At 41.1% G+C, this 16,240-nt stretch overlaps 1 protein-coding gene across 7 annotated transcripts in view; it reads right to left on the reverse strand.

Moving 5' to 3' along the window:
* EPRS1 (glutamyl-prolyl-tRNA synthetase 1) overlaps window positions 1-16,240 on the reverse strand; it is a 118,671-nt gene that overhangs the window by 82,658 nt on the left and 19,773 nt on the right. For all 7 annotated transcript variants that reach the window (XM_089685025.1, XM_089685022.1, XM_089685020.1 and 4 more), the window contains exons 2-3: window positions 8,295-8,379; window positions 6,426-6,522 (exon numbers count right to left, since the gene is read on the reverse strand). In XM_089685025.1, the coding sequence (XP_089541151.1) occupies window positions 6,426-6,522; window positions 8,295-8,379 (182 nt within the window). The remainder of the gene's footprint in view (window positions 1-6,425; window positions 6,523-8,294; window positions 8,380-16,240) is intronic.

The raw sequence follows: 16,240 nt of genomic DNA on the forward strand, positions 1-16,240 counted from the left end.
GAGAGTACCGGCTAGACATGGCTGGTCTTTAGATATCCCTACGTTAGATGGAGAGCATTGGAATTCGATCCTAGAACAGGTCCCCTTGATATCTGTTTCTCCTACACAGAGACTATCTCAATTTTTCCTTATACATAGAGCTTATAGAACTCCTCACAAGCTGTTTAAATGGCACCGCAGAGAAACCCCAAACTGCCATAACTGTGGGGAGGCTCCGGCAGACAATCTGCATATGTTTTGGAAATGTCCCCAACTAGTACGATACTGGAGTATTGTGCTTGATACCATCAACCGGGTCATTCAAGTGATGCTACCTAATGATCCCACTACATGCATACTAGGGTTTCTGGACAAGGAATCATATACTCCTCAGGTCAGAACCACTATAACTAGGCTTCTGTGTTTGGCACGTAAATGCATTTTGTTGAAGTGGCATGCATCTGTACCCCCTACATTTGAAGAGTGGCGGACAAATGTTAATTCTACCTTGTTGAAAGAGAAAAATTATGAGAGAGAGGGACTCCCTCTAAATTCGATAATATTTGGCTTCAGACTCCAGGTTTGCCCCCTTTATCTCTTGTATCTCTGAGTATATTACAATGTTAACTGATCCAAGCTGGGAGATATTTGGGTATCATAATATCAGTCTCTTACGGCACCACTAGTGTTAGAGGGCCCCGAAATGTTGCAGACATAAACTAAGCACCTTACCTATGGGCAAGACATGATATGGGTTACCGAACTGTCATTTTTTGAGCTATGTCACAATTATTTGTTGTATATTTTGCCTCACTATAGGAATAAGCAACCTAGGTTAGAAAGGTACTGTGATTGTAACATGTTTTATTGCTCTATGATACCAGGGAGTACTGTTTTGATACTGTTTCTAACTTTGATCAGACTATATCTATGTGTAAATAAAGATATTAATGTCTTATGTGGGGAATGTACAGCCAGTGTGTGGGCTGTTCCATTTGGTTTGGTTTTTTGAATTGTAAATTACTGAAAACTTTAATAAAAAATATTTGGGAAAAAAAACGTTCACTGTATCCTTTAGTGTTGAGGAGGTCATCAGGAGGAATCATTAATGGTTATGGGGGACTCAGGAGATGGACACCCCTGGAAGGTTCTGTTTTGCAGTGGACGTGAACATTTCTCACAAAGGAAGCAGCATTCTGGCAGGACAGGATAAACAATATTTACAGTCTTCTTTAACAGGTATATCTCTTATTGGCAGTTTCTGCTTTGATGACAGGATCACTTTACCGCAAGCTCAATGCTTGTTCTTTGTATGCCAGCACTTTCATCACAACTTCATAAAACAAAGGGTTTATTCTCTCATTAAGGGATAGTGATTGGAGCTATCCCCAAATCATTCTTTTATATCTCTGTAGTCAACTGTACATCCAGTGTAACAGATTTTGAATAGAAAGTTTTAGTGGTTCTAAAGTCAAAAGGTTTTTTACCTTAAAGTGATGTTAAAGGCTGTTTTATTTTTTGTTTGTTTAAAAATAACAAATATGTCAAACTTACCTGCTTTGTGCAGTGGTTTTGTACAGAGCAGCCAGCTTGCTGTGGGAGCACCCGAGCAGCATTGCTCCTGAGCTGCTGCTGTGCATGTCCATTCTCCTTATTGGCTCCACACCAAGTGTCTATGGATGCACACAGCCTGGCTCAGGAGTGAGCATGCATGTGTGCCACTATAGGAAGGGGTTTCCTATGGTGGCACATGGAAAAGTGGAGGAGAAACAGCACCGGCTGGGGAACCCAGAAGAGAAAGTAAGGGGCAGCTCTGTGCAAAACCCTTGCACAGAGTAGGTAAGTATGACATGTTTAATATTTTATAAAAAAAAAAAAAAACGATTTTACAGCCACATTAATACAGTTATAAAATATACTTAAAAAGAAACAGTAATGACATGACTAATGGAAGAATATGAACATTTAGAACTAAATTATCATAACAGTGCAGGCTTACCTAAAGCCTCTTTATCTAGTTTAACTTACTCTGTCTGTGTCTAAGGCCTTATTCACATTGGCATTGAAAGCAGGAGTTTGAGGGGTGTTTTTAATGCTCCTAAAACTCCTACGCAAATGATATGGACAGCAGTGCTGTTCAGGTTATCAAAACATGTAGCGCAAGCGTCCCGCCTCTTGGCTTCAAAATTGAAGATTCATGTGGAGTTTGAAGGAGTTGAAGCCTTTAAGCGCCTTACATTCAAGTCTAAGGTAACACATTATAATTTTTATTATAATACAGGATTTATATAGCATCAACAGTTTGCTCAGCGCTTTACAATATAACGAGAGACAATACAGTTCAATACCAGAGGGATATAGGAGGACCCTGCTGCTCGGAGCTTACAATCTAGGACACATGCCAGCGCATTTGCGGTGCGTTAATAGCGGTACAGTTTACCGTAAAAAAAAATAGGTGTTTGTGGTGCAGTTTTAATGCGTATCAAATGTGCCAAAAATACACATAGGGCATTTGGGGGAGTGTTTTCAATGTGTGTTAAATGCAAGACAAATGCACCTATTAATGCGCATTAATGCTATATGTGCGTTTGTTAAGAGTCAGCATTTTGAGTCAAGTGTGAACAAGTCCTAACACTTTAGCCTGAGTTGTTGGTGAAGATTCACCTGAAGTCTGACTGTCACTGCTTTGTCAACTGCCTGACCTGGGAGAAAGTGAGGTCAGACAGTTGAAAGTGAAGCATTTTCAGACTTTGGGCAATCTTCTGCCAGACTAAACGAGACAGATACAGGAAACGTAAATACAGATAAATAAGGTAGCAAATGTAAAATATCTCATAGGAAAGCAAAACAATAACTTTTAAAGACACTATCACCTTGCCCAAGCTCCTTGCCAGTGCTTTTACACCACTCCTGCCCCCTGACATTGTCATCGACAGCGAGGGAAACAGGGGCAATGGGAAGCGTTGGCAAGGTGAGCATCAAAGGTTCAGGTGGGGAGGGAGGTAGACTTTACAAAGACACTGTCAATTTACCCTGAATTGGTAAAGGCGGCAGTGTCTCTTTAAACTGTTACTCAGATTTTGCTCAAGGACAGTTGTGACTGGTTTCACTTTCTTGCCATCATAGATGAATAATAAAAAAAAAAAAAAGAATCAAGTTACTTAGAGCAGGATAAACCTGCCAAGAGCCTCCCAGCAGCTGAGCAGACGTGGCAGAACAGCTGTGCTCTCAAAGTAGCATCTCCTGAATACAGACAGAGCTATCAGTCAGGCTCAGCACAGCACGACTCTGGTGTTCCAGTGATCTTCCCCCAATGGAACTTCAATGTACAAAGTTGTAGGAGTTGTTTTATATATAGTTGTTTTACAACATGTTCATTTTTGCATAATACAGTTCAATTCACAAAATCAAATATCACATTGGTATGGAACTGTTAATTCTCTGGATGGAAAAAACATTTAACATGACCATTGTTATGGGAACTGAAAAAGAGGCGAAATCCAAAGTTTTGGGCTGTCGCCAGAACAGGAATAGAGATGAAATTTTAAAATGGTGATGCCTAAAGCTGGCCATCTATGTACAGATTTCTTTTGTTCAGTCCGTGGGTTGAACAACAGAAAAATAATAGATCCCTCCAACCATGGAAAACAGCGTGAATGAAGGAATCTCCCCTGCCGGCTATCATATTCTGACAGCTTGTACCCCTGGCTGTCACAATACAAGAACAGTAACTGTGGTGTATTGGATACAGTCACTGTTCCACCAACAATTCTGCACCCGACTCAAATGAAAAATCAACTTCACGAAAGGGCTGATACAGCAAGAATTGGCCAAAATTTGAGCAGTTTATGACCACGCCCTGATGTGACTTTAAAAACAAAAAAAATTATAATAATATGCAGCTATGGGACAGGAAGTGAGAGAAAAACTCAACATAGGGACACAGTTGGATTTCTTCAAATTATAAAAATAAAAATAGTTTGGGCTTTGGATATACCATTAAAGAGTAAACTGCAGGTCCATTCTCTAAAGATACAAGAGTCATTATAATGGCAATTTTTCATTTACCCCAAGAGGATTTTCTTATTAAAATTGATAATGTAAGTATCACACAGGTGAGGAATTGGAGTTTTCAACATGAAATGGACATTTAACTTTTTAGAGCTTCTATTTCTCATGAATTTGTATTTTACCTCTTTTTTTTTTAAAACGTAAACTCTTTTTTTTGAATAGAGAAAGGTTAAAATCCCTATTAGGTTGTTCGTTTTTGTTTTTTTTACTGTATCCCGCTTGCAAGATTCCCCTCCATTGCCGTAGATGAAAAAGAAAAGGAGAAGAAAACAGTCTAAAGCAAACAGAATTTCAGTCTTAGAGAGTTGTCATAGAATAAGAAGTCCCAGTTGGATTTTGCCTCAGTTGCTGCCAACGTGACAAATCTAAAATTTTGGATTTACTAAAATTCTTTTCCAATGAGACAACATTATTAAGTCAAAAAAGGTGAATATCCCCAGCAGGGGCACAGACAGAAATAAAAACCCATCAGGTGTTTTCATTCTTCTCCACTCTATCAAAAATTTTTTTACTAGAACCTTTTCCTGCTTTCCTAAATGCCCTTTGTTGCAGCCTCCACCACACTATCTGCATTTGACACTCCTGGGAATACTTAATACTTGCAAACCACATTGCAGCAACCAACTGTGGTTCTATTCTCCGACCCCTACGTTATTGCTCCAACCTGAACGGATGTAGGGGTTGGAGAAATGAACCACAGTGTGCAGTGGGGGACACAGTCATCTGACACTCTTAGACGTGTGCAATGCTGAAGAAACTGGTGGAGGCCGTAGCGCTGGAACAGAAAGGAGGTTGGAGGCACAGGTCCTCAAAGGAGAGTACACTACCTCTTCTTCTGCAGGAGTGTAATTTCAATATGCTTCGGACATCACTGCTCTATTTAACCATTAGCCGCCCGGCCTATAGCCGTTTGGCGGCCGCAAAAATGCTTCAGCTATCCGGGTGCACGCCATTTGGCGTGCTCCCACACATGCGCAGTTCGCGCGGTTGCAGAGCCGTGCAGCGGTGCGATCTGTCACCGGCCGTGTACCTTGGACACGGCCGATGACAGATCTGAGTACCAGCCCCCGTTGCCGGTACCATGTGACCTGCTGTGACCAATCACAGTAGGTCACATGAGAGTTGTATACAATGGATGGCTTCATTCATGCCATCCATTATATACTAGTGCCTAGCTGTGAATGGTCACAGCAGGTCACATGCACATCATGTGATTAGCTGTGGCCAAATCACAGCTAAGCACAAAAAAAAAAAAAAAACCTGAATGAATCGATTTCATTCAGGTAAATGCTTGCTTATAGCAAAGTAATTCTTTGCTATAAGCAAATTGTGTAAAAAAAAAAAAAAAAATACTGATCACTTCTTACTATGGTAACATTGTACTACTTTGGTCATAGTAAAATATGGAAAAAAAATTAAAAATTAAAAATAATAAAAAAATATATATTTTTTTTTTTTCATACTGTCACCAGTCAGTGTCCCTGTTCACCGCCATGCCAGTTATATGATGACGCTGTACTGCACTGGTGACAGTATGTAAAAAAAAAAAAATAGTGAAAATAATTTTTTTTATTTTTTCATTTTCCGAAAAATGACAAAAAAAAATACAACTTCAAAAAACTTGCCATTTCTCTTATGAAGTACGTCGGACTGTCTACTCTGCAAAAAGGGGTCATTTGGGGATATCTGCACTATTCTGACATTCTTGGACCTCAAGAAATTAGATTGGCTGTCAGTACTTCAGGATTGATCAATTTTCAGATCTATACCATAGTTTGTGAACTCTATAACTTTCCTACAAACTAAATAATACATCCTAATTTGGGTTATTTTCACAAAAGACATGTAGCAGAATACATATCGGCCTAAATTTATGAACAATTATTTATTTGTAAACTTTTATAACAGAAAAAAAGAAAAACGTGCGTTTTTTTCAAAATTTTTGGTCTTTTTTTGTTAATTTAGCAAAAAATAAAAACCCCAGCGGTGATTAAATGCCACCAAAAGAAAGCTCTAGTTGTGTGAAGTAAATGATAAAATTTTAGTTTGGGTATAATGTTGTATGACCGCGCAATTGTCATTCAAATTGTGAGAGCGCTGAAACCTGAAAACTGGCCTGGGCAGGAAGGTGTAAAATTGCCCGGTACTGAAATGGTTAAATAAAAGAGACTTCAGTTCCTCACTACAACCAATCAGTTTATATGTTACACATACAATACATATGGTCGTCTGACTACCTCTTTTGAAAAACTTCTGGTCTTTTCTCTCTTTCAGTTTTCATAAAACAAAGTAGTTTACCTTCCAAAATAAACCTATAAAGATGCCCGGAGGCCCATAAACATGTCATGTGACCATTGCTCATACTCTTCTCATACCTCTGTCTGCTCCATCAGATTTGAGCCGTATAATCCAGCTTCTGGAGCAAGTCGAGCCAGGTACCGGACAATGGAGTTCACATCATTGAAAGTTACTCTGCAAGAGAGAAAAAAAGCTCAAGATATTTTAGACCACCTCCACCCAAAATAGTTAATACAATTTTGCATGGCTGCAGAAACATTGGATTAGGTGCTGGTTTATTTAATTTCCAGAATTTCTATTCACTAGTCACTATTAAATTACAGTGTCCAACGGCATCCTACAGATAATCAATAAACAATAATAACTGAGAGCACAGCTATGACACTTACTCATCATGGCAATGTGGACAAAACCAAAATCTCAGCACTGGAGTCTGAGATCTATAAGATGACAGCAAAACATTAATTGACAATCCATCACCCTCAATGAAAACTGACTACACCACTGCAGATAGATCAGATCATCTTTTATTCAGATTATGCATCAAAAACCAGAAGTAAATGTTGGTTGTTCACAAAAACAATTTTCTAGCAATATCAACCATTTTCAGCCATCTTTGGATCATCTGCGGCACGGGGTCTCCTTTCTCTTCACCTGTTTTGTAGAGGGAGGATCCTCAATGATCTGTAGAGCAGTGATAACATTGGCACAGCTCTCTGTATCATTACTGTCCCAGGAGCCATGCTGACACTCCCTCAGAAGCTCTGTACTGACAGTATGTTCTCAGTCTTCTGCTGGGCCTACAAGACTAAAGAAATCTTGTGGAAAGAGAATTACTGCAGGTGGTGGTTCTGGAATAAAGTAGAGGACTGCAGCAAAATTTTTTTTTATTTCTTATAATCACTACTGCTGTAGGATATTTAAAAAAATGCCTGCTGCTGTGCTTTAATTAAATTGTATAATTATTCCAGCTTTCTTGGTTCCATTCTTGCAGGAAAAGTATAAAGCATAGGCTACAGCGGTAGTTAAAGTGAACATAAAAGGAATTTTTTAAGTTGCCTTACCTGCTCTGTGTAATGGGTTTGCACAGAGCAGCCCCGATCCTCATCTACAGGGGTTCCCCGCCAGTGCTCCTAACTCCTCCCCTCTTCTGAGTGTCCCCATAGCAAGCCGCTTGCTATGGGGGCATTCGTGCAGGCTTGCCCCTGAACCACACTTTGTGTGTCAATTGGCACACAGAGCGTGGGCTTGGACCCACCCCCTGCTCCCTCCTCACAGGCTTGACAGCAGCAGGAGCTGAGGAGAGAAAGAGACAGAGACCAGCGATGCTGCTCTCGGGCACAATGATCGAGATTGGCTCAAGTAAAAACTTGTCACAAGAGGTTCATGCTGATAGCAGAGGAACAGAGCTGCAGACTGAAATGACACTTAATGCTCTTATATAAGACAAGTACACACTATAGAGGGATATGCTTTGTTCATATTTCAAAAAAAGTTCTACCTTTACAACCACTTTGATATGAAAAGTAGTTGACACAGGCCTCAGAGGCTAATGAATACAATTGTGGAAGGGGGCAGAGGTCGTTCTAAAATCTCATTTAAGTGTGTAAAAAAAAGTGGAGCTTGCCCACCCGTAAGCAGCCCCTGGACCATTATCAGCCAGAATGTTTTGCACATTCCCAGCAGGCATGTCTGGCAAAATGTACATCTGTTGCACCATCAGAAATGAAAAGAAGTCACAGGTAACTCTCACCATGCTACAGCAAACAAGAACTTGAGGGCCATTCAGTTCAACGTATGCTTACGGGAAGCACACAATGGGTGCGAGGATTGTGCACCAGGGCTTGTGTCCTTTCTCCCGTCACACATGATCAACAGCAGGTACCAACAATTAAGATCAAGAAAAATAACAGGGACATTCATAATGCCAAAGAGCAGATATTCACCCTGACTCTTGCAGGACAGTCTCCTTCCCATCCTCCACATGGATCTCTACTTTTCCTTTAAGATGGTCCACAATCCAAAGTACCGCTGAAAGAAGAGAACACAACAGCATTACAAAAACTATCAAAGACTACTAACATTCCCGTTACAAAAAAAAAAAAAAAAATCATGCAACCATTGCATTTTAGGCTGGTACTTGTTTTTGGAAAACACTTTATCACATTTATATAATCCCTGACATAATCCCCAGACCTTTACAAAGAACAATAAAGTCCAATTCCAGCCACTGTGGTTTTTTTTTTTATTTAACTTAGTTTTGAATAGATCGTTCAAGTGTTGAAACTGTCATCGGTACAGAAAGAGATGGGTAATCCAAAACTATTTTCACCAGAAAAGGCATAGAATGGAAATCATTCAATGGGGACCCCCATACTGACGACAACTCAACATTTTCCTTCCCTCTGGATAGATATCTTCTCACTTCCTATTGTTTCCCAATAACAGGAGGTGACAGGAATTTGCCCTATCCACACAAAGAAGGAGAACAAAAAGGCTTTAACCATTGTGGACTCATACACAGCACATAGGCCGCAATGTGGTCCATCTGGATTACTCTTTGGGCTCAACCACTGACTGGGTGATTGACTGCCTGTGCATGAATAAGGTAAGAACTTCTGTCAGGTTTTTATTGCCACGTATCATTATTGAGATTCACTTTCTCTTTGAAAAAATTTAACATTTTGGGTTGTTACCAGAACAGGAATAGAGGGGAAGTCTTCTAATGGGGACATTTGTTCTAGTGTGTAATATCTCTATTTCCTATCACTTCCTATTGTGTCTAGAGAACAGGAAGGTGGATGGAATATCACCCCAATAGGACACAGATGGCAAAAAAAAAAAAAATGAGAGGCGTTTTGCAGCTGAACTCCAGAATAATCAATTGCCATCTAAATAAAAGCACAATGCATATTTTTACTTGCATCTTGGTGAGCTTTGTCTATTGCTTCCAGAACTGTGCAGTGATCCAGCGTGAAACTTTCCCTCTGTGCAGGAGCCTCTTGTAATGAAGACCGGTAACTGCTGCTTTCTCTCCATGTGCAGGGTGACTGGTCCTGACTCCGCCCCCCCTGTAGTTTTCAGCAGACAGCCTGTAGTGGGTGGAGCATGCTGGGTCCCTCCCACAGCTCCACTTTCTGCACAGTGATGATGTAATCACTACATTTATATGGTAATAACTGGGTATTAGGTAAACAAAAATGAATTTATATTCTTAGTGGCTACTGAGGAATATATTTAGATTAAAGCTTTTGTGGTCAGAGTTCAGCTTTAACTATTACCTACTATATCCGAAATGAAGCAAAAAGTTTGGCTTTAGACATTTACTTTAAAAGCAGTAGTAATGTCTCTATCAGACACTAAAATAATGGGCCACCCTGCAGGTTAAGCCATAATGTACTAGTATGCACTGCATACTAGTACAGTAAGAGAGACTTAGTTACAAAACAGAGACCTCCAATGCTGGGCTGTCGCGGCTCCCAAAGAGTACCGGGCACTTTCATGTTAACCCGGTCCTACTTCCAGGTTCTGAATCTTCGACCACTCGACTAGCCAGGCTGCGGTGACATCACTCCAGAGCATGAGCACAGAGCACGCAGAGAGGGCCGTAAACGCAGTCTGAGCTGTGCATGCGCGGCTCAGATCGCATTATCCGCTGACAGGCAGGGGGGCATTTATAACAGAAGCGACTTCTACTACCACTTTAAAAGTCAATCTTTCTTGCATGCTATTCATATATGGTTAGGTTATGGTTGTTTACTATTTCAATACATTTACTTTCTTTATAATTATTTCATATTTTATTAAGTTTATGTACACAGATAACTCCTTCTACTATGAACTTTTTTCTTTTAATACAAAACAGGTTCTTCCAGTGCAAATTTTCTATCTCTTGTCGAATGTTAGATCAAGAGGTCACATTTTTTTTTTCGCACACACCCAGTTATTTCCTTCTACAAAAATTCTAGTTCATCACAAAAAGTACAAATAATACAACTCTCTCACTTAAAAAAAAAACCAAAGACTAAAACTAGCCAGCCTGTAAAAGAAGTTTTAGAGTCCTAACTGACATACCTGTTCCCTGTATCTGAGGTATCACCAGCTGACCACTAAAGCTGTATATGGACATAGAAGGGACATAGCAAATGGCTGGTAAAAGCACAGCGTGGGACAACAGCAGGGAACACACATATCCAACAACCTATTGGGTGTGTTGGCTGCTTCACAACAGCATACTTACACATTTTGGCAAATGCTGGCCACCACCCACCACAATTTACTTCCACTTAGAAAAACAAGAAAACTGGAATCCGTGTACGGATAAAGAAGAGTATCAAGTCTAATCATGTTTGTGGATTATGTTGCATTATATTTTATATTAAAAATGTATATTTGTAAAAAAAAACAAAACAAAAAAGAAAACCTGTCACTTTGCTCAGATTGGGAGAAGTTGCTAAATTTCTTTAAATGCCTGCATGTACCTATCAATTTGGATTGCAACCCCATAACCTGGGGCACTCATATACAGATCTCACCTTGCTCAGTTAGCCTGCCCCCACCACAACTCCTGATTGGACAATGATGCCGCACTTTACACCAGCCCTCAAATTATGCCAAGAAAGGTAATACTTAGTGATATTAAAGGTTCTTGGTTTTTTTTTTTAAATAACAAACGTGTTGTACTTACCTGCTCTGTGCAATAATTTTCCACAGAGCAGCCCAGATCCTCCTCTTCTCGGGTCTCTCAGCAGAGCTCCTGGCTCCTCCCTCCTGCCTAGTGCACCCGAGCAGGCTCGCTCCCAAGCCGCTGCTTGGCGTTTCCATTCACACATGGAGTGCGGCTCAGCTCTGCCCCTGCTCTCTCCTCATTGGTTCACTGGCTGTGATTGACACTGGCTCCTGCTACTGTCTCAGCCAGTGAAGAGGAAGAGACCAGGGAGAGCAGAAGCTCTCATGCACATCACTGGATTGAGATGGGGCTTGGGTAAGTATTGGGGGGCTGTTGCACACAACTTTTTTACCTTCATGTATAGAATGAGTGAAGGTAAAAAACCATGAGCTTTTATAGTAGTTGTAAAGTTAAGTAACACATTATACAATACTGAATAGATAAACGTGAACATTTCATAGATCTGCCTTTCTATTTGTAAAATAACTTGCCTAGATATCCTAGGTATCCTTGAAAACTGCAGGCCACATGATCACTTATCATTCCTGAGTGATTTACAGACCTTCAGATGGGCATATCTACATCAGGGTATCACGTTATTAAAAAAAAGTGACATTTGCCACTGAGCATCTGCATTTTCAAGGTGTTGAAAATCAGACCTGGCGGCATTACGTCACACCCTCTTTCCCTGTAAGTTCAATCGCTAAAAGAGGGGTGAGGGACAAGCGGGGTGGGGGGCACGGCTTTAAACTGACGATGGAAAATACAGGCACGCTATGCGATTGCACAGTGCGCCTGTATATCCATAGAAGATGATAGAGGACGAAAACTGACCACACTAGCAAGAATCGGCTTCCATGCTGGTGTGGTCAGTTTACTACCAGGAAGGGGGGAACTGGCAGGATCAACCAGGTAATCTAGAAACAGGCAAAAGGACAAATACACTATGAATCTAAGAAAGCACATAATAACACATTAAAAAGACAGATACAGTTGTGCTCAAACGTTTGCATACCCTGGCAGAAATTGTGAAATTTTGGCATTTATATTGAAAATATGACTGATCATGCCAAAAAAACTGTCTTTTTATAAGGATAATGATCATATGAAGCCATTTATTATCACATAGGCATTTGGCTTCTTTTTAAATCTGAATAACAGAAATCACTCAAATGGCCTTGATCAAAAGTTTAAATACCCTGGAATGTTTGGACACACAAGGTGACACACACACAGGTTAAAATGGCAATGAAAGGTTAAATTCCCAGATCTGTGACTTTGTAAATTGCAATTCGTGTCTGTGTATAAATAGTCAATGAGTTTGTTAGTTCTCACGTGCATGCACTGAGCAGGCAAGATACTGAGCCATGGGGAGCAGAAAAAAAACTGTCAAAAGACCTGTGTAACAAGATAATGGAACTTTATAAAGATGGAAAAGGATATGATAAGACATCCAAAGCCTCGAATATTACTGTCAGTACTGTTCAACCACTTATTAAGAAGTGAAAAGTTTGTGAATCTCTTGATACCAAGCCAAGGTCAGGTAGACCAAGAAAGATTGCAGCCACAACTGCCAGAAGAATTGTTTGGGATACAAAGAAAAACCCACAGGTAACCTCAGGAGAAATACAGGCTCTGCTCTGGAAAAAGATGGTGTGGTTGTTTCAAGGAGTAAAAAAAACCCGTGTGCAGCACCCCCCCCCCCCCCAAATACTTACCCGAGCCCCATCTTGATCTAGCAATGTGCATGAGAGCCTCAACTCTCCTGGGCCCCTTCCTCTTCACTGGCTGAGACAGTAGAAGGAGCCAATTTTTTGGCATGAGCAGTCATATTTTTAATTTAAATGCCAAAATTTCACAATTTCCACCAAGGTATGCACATTTATGAGCACAACTGTACATACAAATTTATTTTAAGATTTACAAACACTTTAAAAAGAGGAGCACCCAAGGTATGATGAGGTGATGAGGTAAAAGGCCAATCACAGTGGCCTTTTACCACGTGATCAGCTGTGTCCAATGACAGAGCAGATCACGGAGTAAATCCAGTTTGCCGGTTATCGCCAGCACTTTCCTCATGCTGTCACAGCGTGAGGAAAGTACTGCCAATAACCAGCAGCTGTCACAGAGGAGATCGGCACTGATCATCAGAGCACTGATGATTAGTGACCTGATGATCAGTGCTCTGCTGTGAATCCCAGCAGTGCCACCCATCAGTGCCCACTAGCAGTGCCCGTTAGTCAGGGCCTCCCATTAGTGCCCATCAGTGATGCCTATCAGTGGCCATCATTGCAGCAGCATCGGTGCCTCCTCATCAATGCTTACCAGTGCCGCCTCATCAGTGAAGCCTATCAGTGCACATCAGTGCTGCCTATCCGTGCCACCTCATCAGTGCTGCCTATCAGTGCAGCCTCATCAACGCACATCAGTGAAGGAGAAAAATCACCTTGCAAAATGTTATAATAGAAACAAAGAAAAACAGTTTTTTCACATTTTTTTGTTTATAGTGCAAAAAATAAAACACCCAGTGGCATTTAAATACCACAAAATAAAAGCTCTATGTGTGTGAAAAAAATTATAAAAATTTCACATGGGTACAATGTTGCATGACCGTGCAATTGTCCAAGTACGACAGCGCTAAAAAATGAAAATTGACCTGGGCATGAAGGGGTATAAGTGCATTGTAGGCTAGTGGTTAATCGGGCAAATATGTGGCAAATGAGGTTTAATGTTGATAAGGTTCTGCACTTGGGGGGCTAAGAATATGCATGCATCATACATACTAGGGGGGTACAACTGGGGAAATCAATGGTGGAGACGGATCTGGGAGTTCTGGTAGATCACAATCTTAATAATGGCATGCAATGCCAAGCTGCGGTTTCTAAAGCGAACAAAATCCTCTTATATTAAAAGAGGTATAGACTCCAGAGAGAGAGATATCATATTACCCCGGTACAAATCATTAGTAATACCTCATCTGGAATATGCAGTTCAGTTTTGGCACCAATTCACAAAAAGAACATTGGGGAACTGGAGAAAGTACAGAGAAGGGCAACCAAACTGATAAGAGGATGGAGGAGCTCAGCTATGAGGAAAGATTAGAGGAACTGAATTTATTCTCTCTTGAGAAGAGGAGATTAAGGGGAGATATGATCAACATGTATAATACATCAGTGGTTCATATAGTGAACTCGGTGTAGAGCTATTCACCCTGAGGTCATCGCAGAGGACAAGGGGGCACTCTTTATGACTGGAGGAAGAGAGATTTTATCTCCAAATATGGAAAGGCTTCTTCACAGTAAGAGCTCTGAAAATGTGGAATAGACTCCTTCAAGAGCCAGTTCTGGCCATCTGAGTTGATTTTTTTTAAAAAAGGCCTGTCTTTCCATAAATACACACAATATATTTGAATACTAACATTTATAGGTAAAGTTGATCCAGGGAATATCCGATTGCCTCTTGAGGATCAAAAAGGAATTTTTTCCCTTCCGGGGCAAAATGGATCAAGCTTTATTGGGAGTTTTTGCCTTCCTTTGGATCAACTGTGGGTATAGGATTGTGTATATAAGATTGTATAATATTTTTTTCCCCCTTTTTATTGGCTGAACTAGATGGACCAGACTAAGTAGCTATGCTTCACAATATGAAATTGACAGAACAGTCTCTGCTATGTGTGGATGGCAACCTAATTTAGGAGCTCGTATCCAAATTTCTGAATGACTAAGGTCATCGGGGGACAGGGTTACAGGAAGCAACTGCTTACACCAGTGCTTCTCAAATAGTGGGGTGCGCCCCCCCTGGGGGGGCGCGAGGCTCCGTCAAGGGGGGCGCGTTTGACCTCGGGGAACATACCGCATTTTCCGGCCGTCCCCCCCCCCTTCCGACAGAAGGGACACTAAGTACAGGGGTGGGCAGAGGGCTGCTGTCTCTTACCTGGCTCCCACGATGATCCATCCAGGAAGCGCTGCTCCTTCCGTCACTCCGGCCACTCCCTCACTCCTGCGGCTCGGCTCCGCCTCCTCACTGGTGATTGGCCGCCAGAACTGTAGCTCAGGAAAGGTACACAGGCGGCCAATCACGGGCGAGGAGCGGAGCCGAGCGGACCCGCGAAAATCGAGTGAGGGAAAAGCCGGTAAGTGTGCAGTGCAGAGGTGCTGCTGCAACCACATATGCTGGCTGCAGCAGCACCATACTGCAACAGGGGTCAGCAAGTGTCATTTACAGTCGCGCGGGGGGGGGGGGCGCGAAATGTTTTCTTCTTCCTAGGGGGGCATGACAGAAAATAATTGAGAAGCACTGGCTTACACTAACATGCACACTGCTGTGTTTATGTGTTTTAGATACATATATATTAATTTTAATTTTTTTTTTTAACTGTACTCACACTCTATATTAGGTACTTGAGACAATTTAGACAGGTATTTCAGCAATATATTTCAGAAGTCAAGCCAAAGCTTCTTGTTTTGGATTAAGAACATAAGGGTTAAATAGAAGCTCTGCCAGGTTTTCATTCCTGTCCGTGTCAGATTTTCCTATACTGCCTGTTTCCAGGGAAAAGGGACAGAATAATAAGTCTAGATTCACACTAGTCCAATCTCTAAAAAGAAGTCGCTGCCAGACATTCAGAAGGCGATCCTGCCACCTCCTGAATGGCTGCTTTTTTTTTACCAATAGGCAATTTACAATGGGTCTAAAGTGAAGCAAAACGTGAGCGAAGCATTTGGCTTGTGGTTACTGTTCTTCCACATGGACTTAAAGAGCTGAATTTGATAAGTGGTGCAGTCTGTCAACTTAACATGATGCAATAAAATTGCCACATGAAGAGCCCCATCCAGCTGTATTTATAGGCTTTAGGTGGACAGGCAGAGGCGGTAACCTCTAAGCTCAACCTTTTGTTTTTACTGCCTCCTGGCCAGGGATGCTAAAGAGGTCTAGGTCAGTGGAAATCGTACTTTGATACTTGTCAACAAATTTAGTGTCAAAATCAAATGTACCGTTTCACTGACAAGAGTAAAATCATCACTTTCTCTCCTAGTGACAAGGGGCACCATGACAATAAGGAAATTCAACAGAAGCTCTGCCCCTTACCTCTTTTTTTTTTAGGGCCAGTTTACACCATGAATTGAGGAATTATTATTATTATTATACAGGATTTATATAGCTCCAACAGTTTGCTCAGCGCTTTACAATATAACGGGAGACAATACAGCAACAATACAGTTC

This window comes from Staurois parvus, unplaced genomic scaffold, assembly GCF_062004578.1.
Source record: "Staurois parvus isolate SC_StPar_1 unplaced genomic scaffold, SC_StPar_1.0 ptg000362l, whole genome shotgun sequence".
In the NCBI taxonomy this organism is placed as follows: Eukaryota; Metazoa; Chordata; class Amphibia; order Anura; family Ranidae; genus Staurois; species Staurois parvus.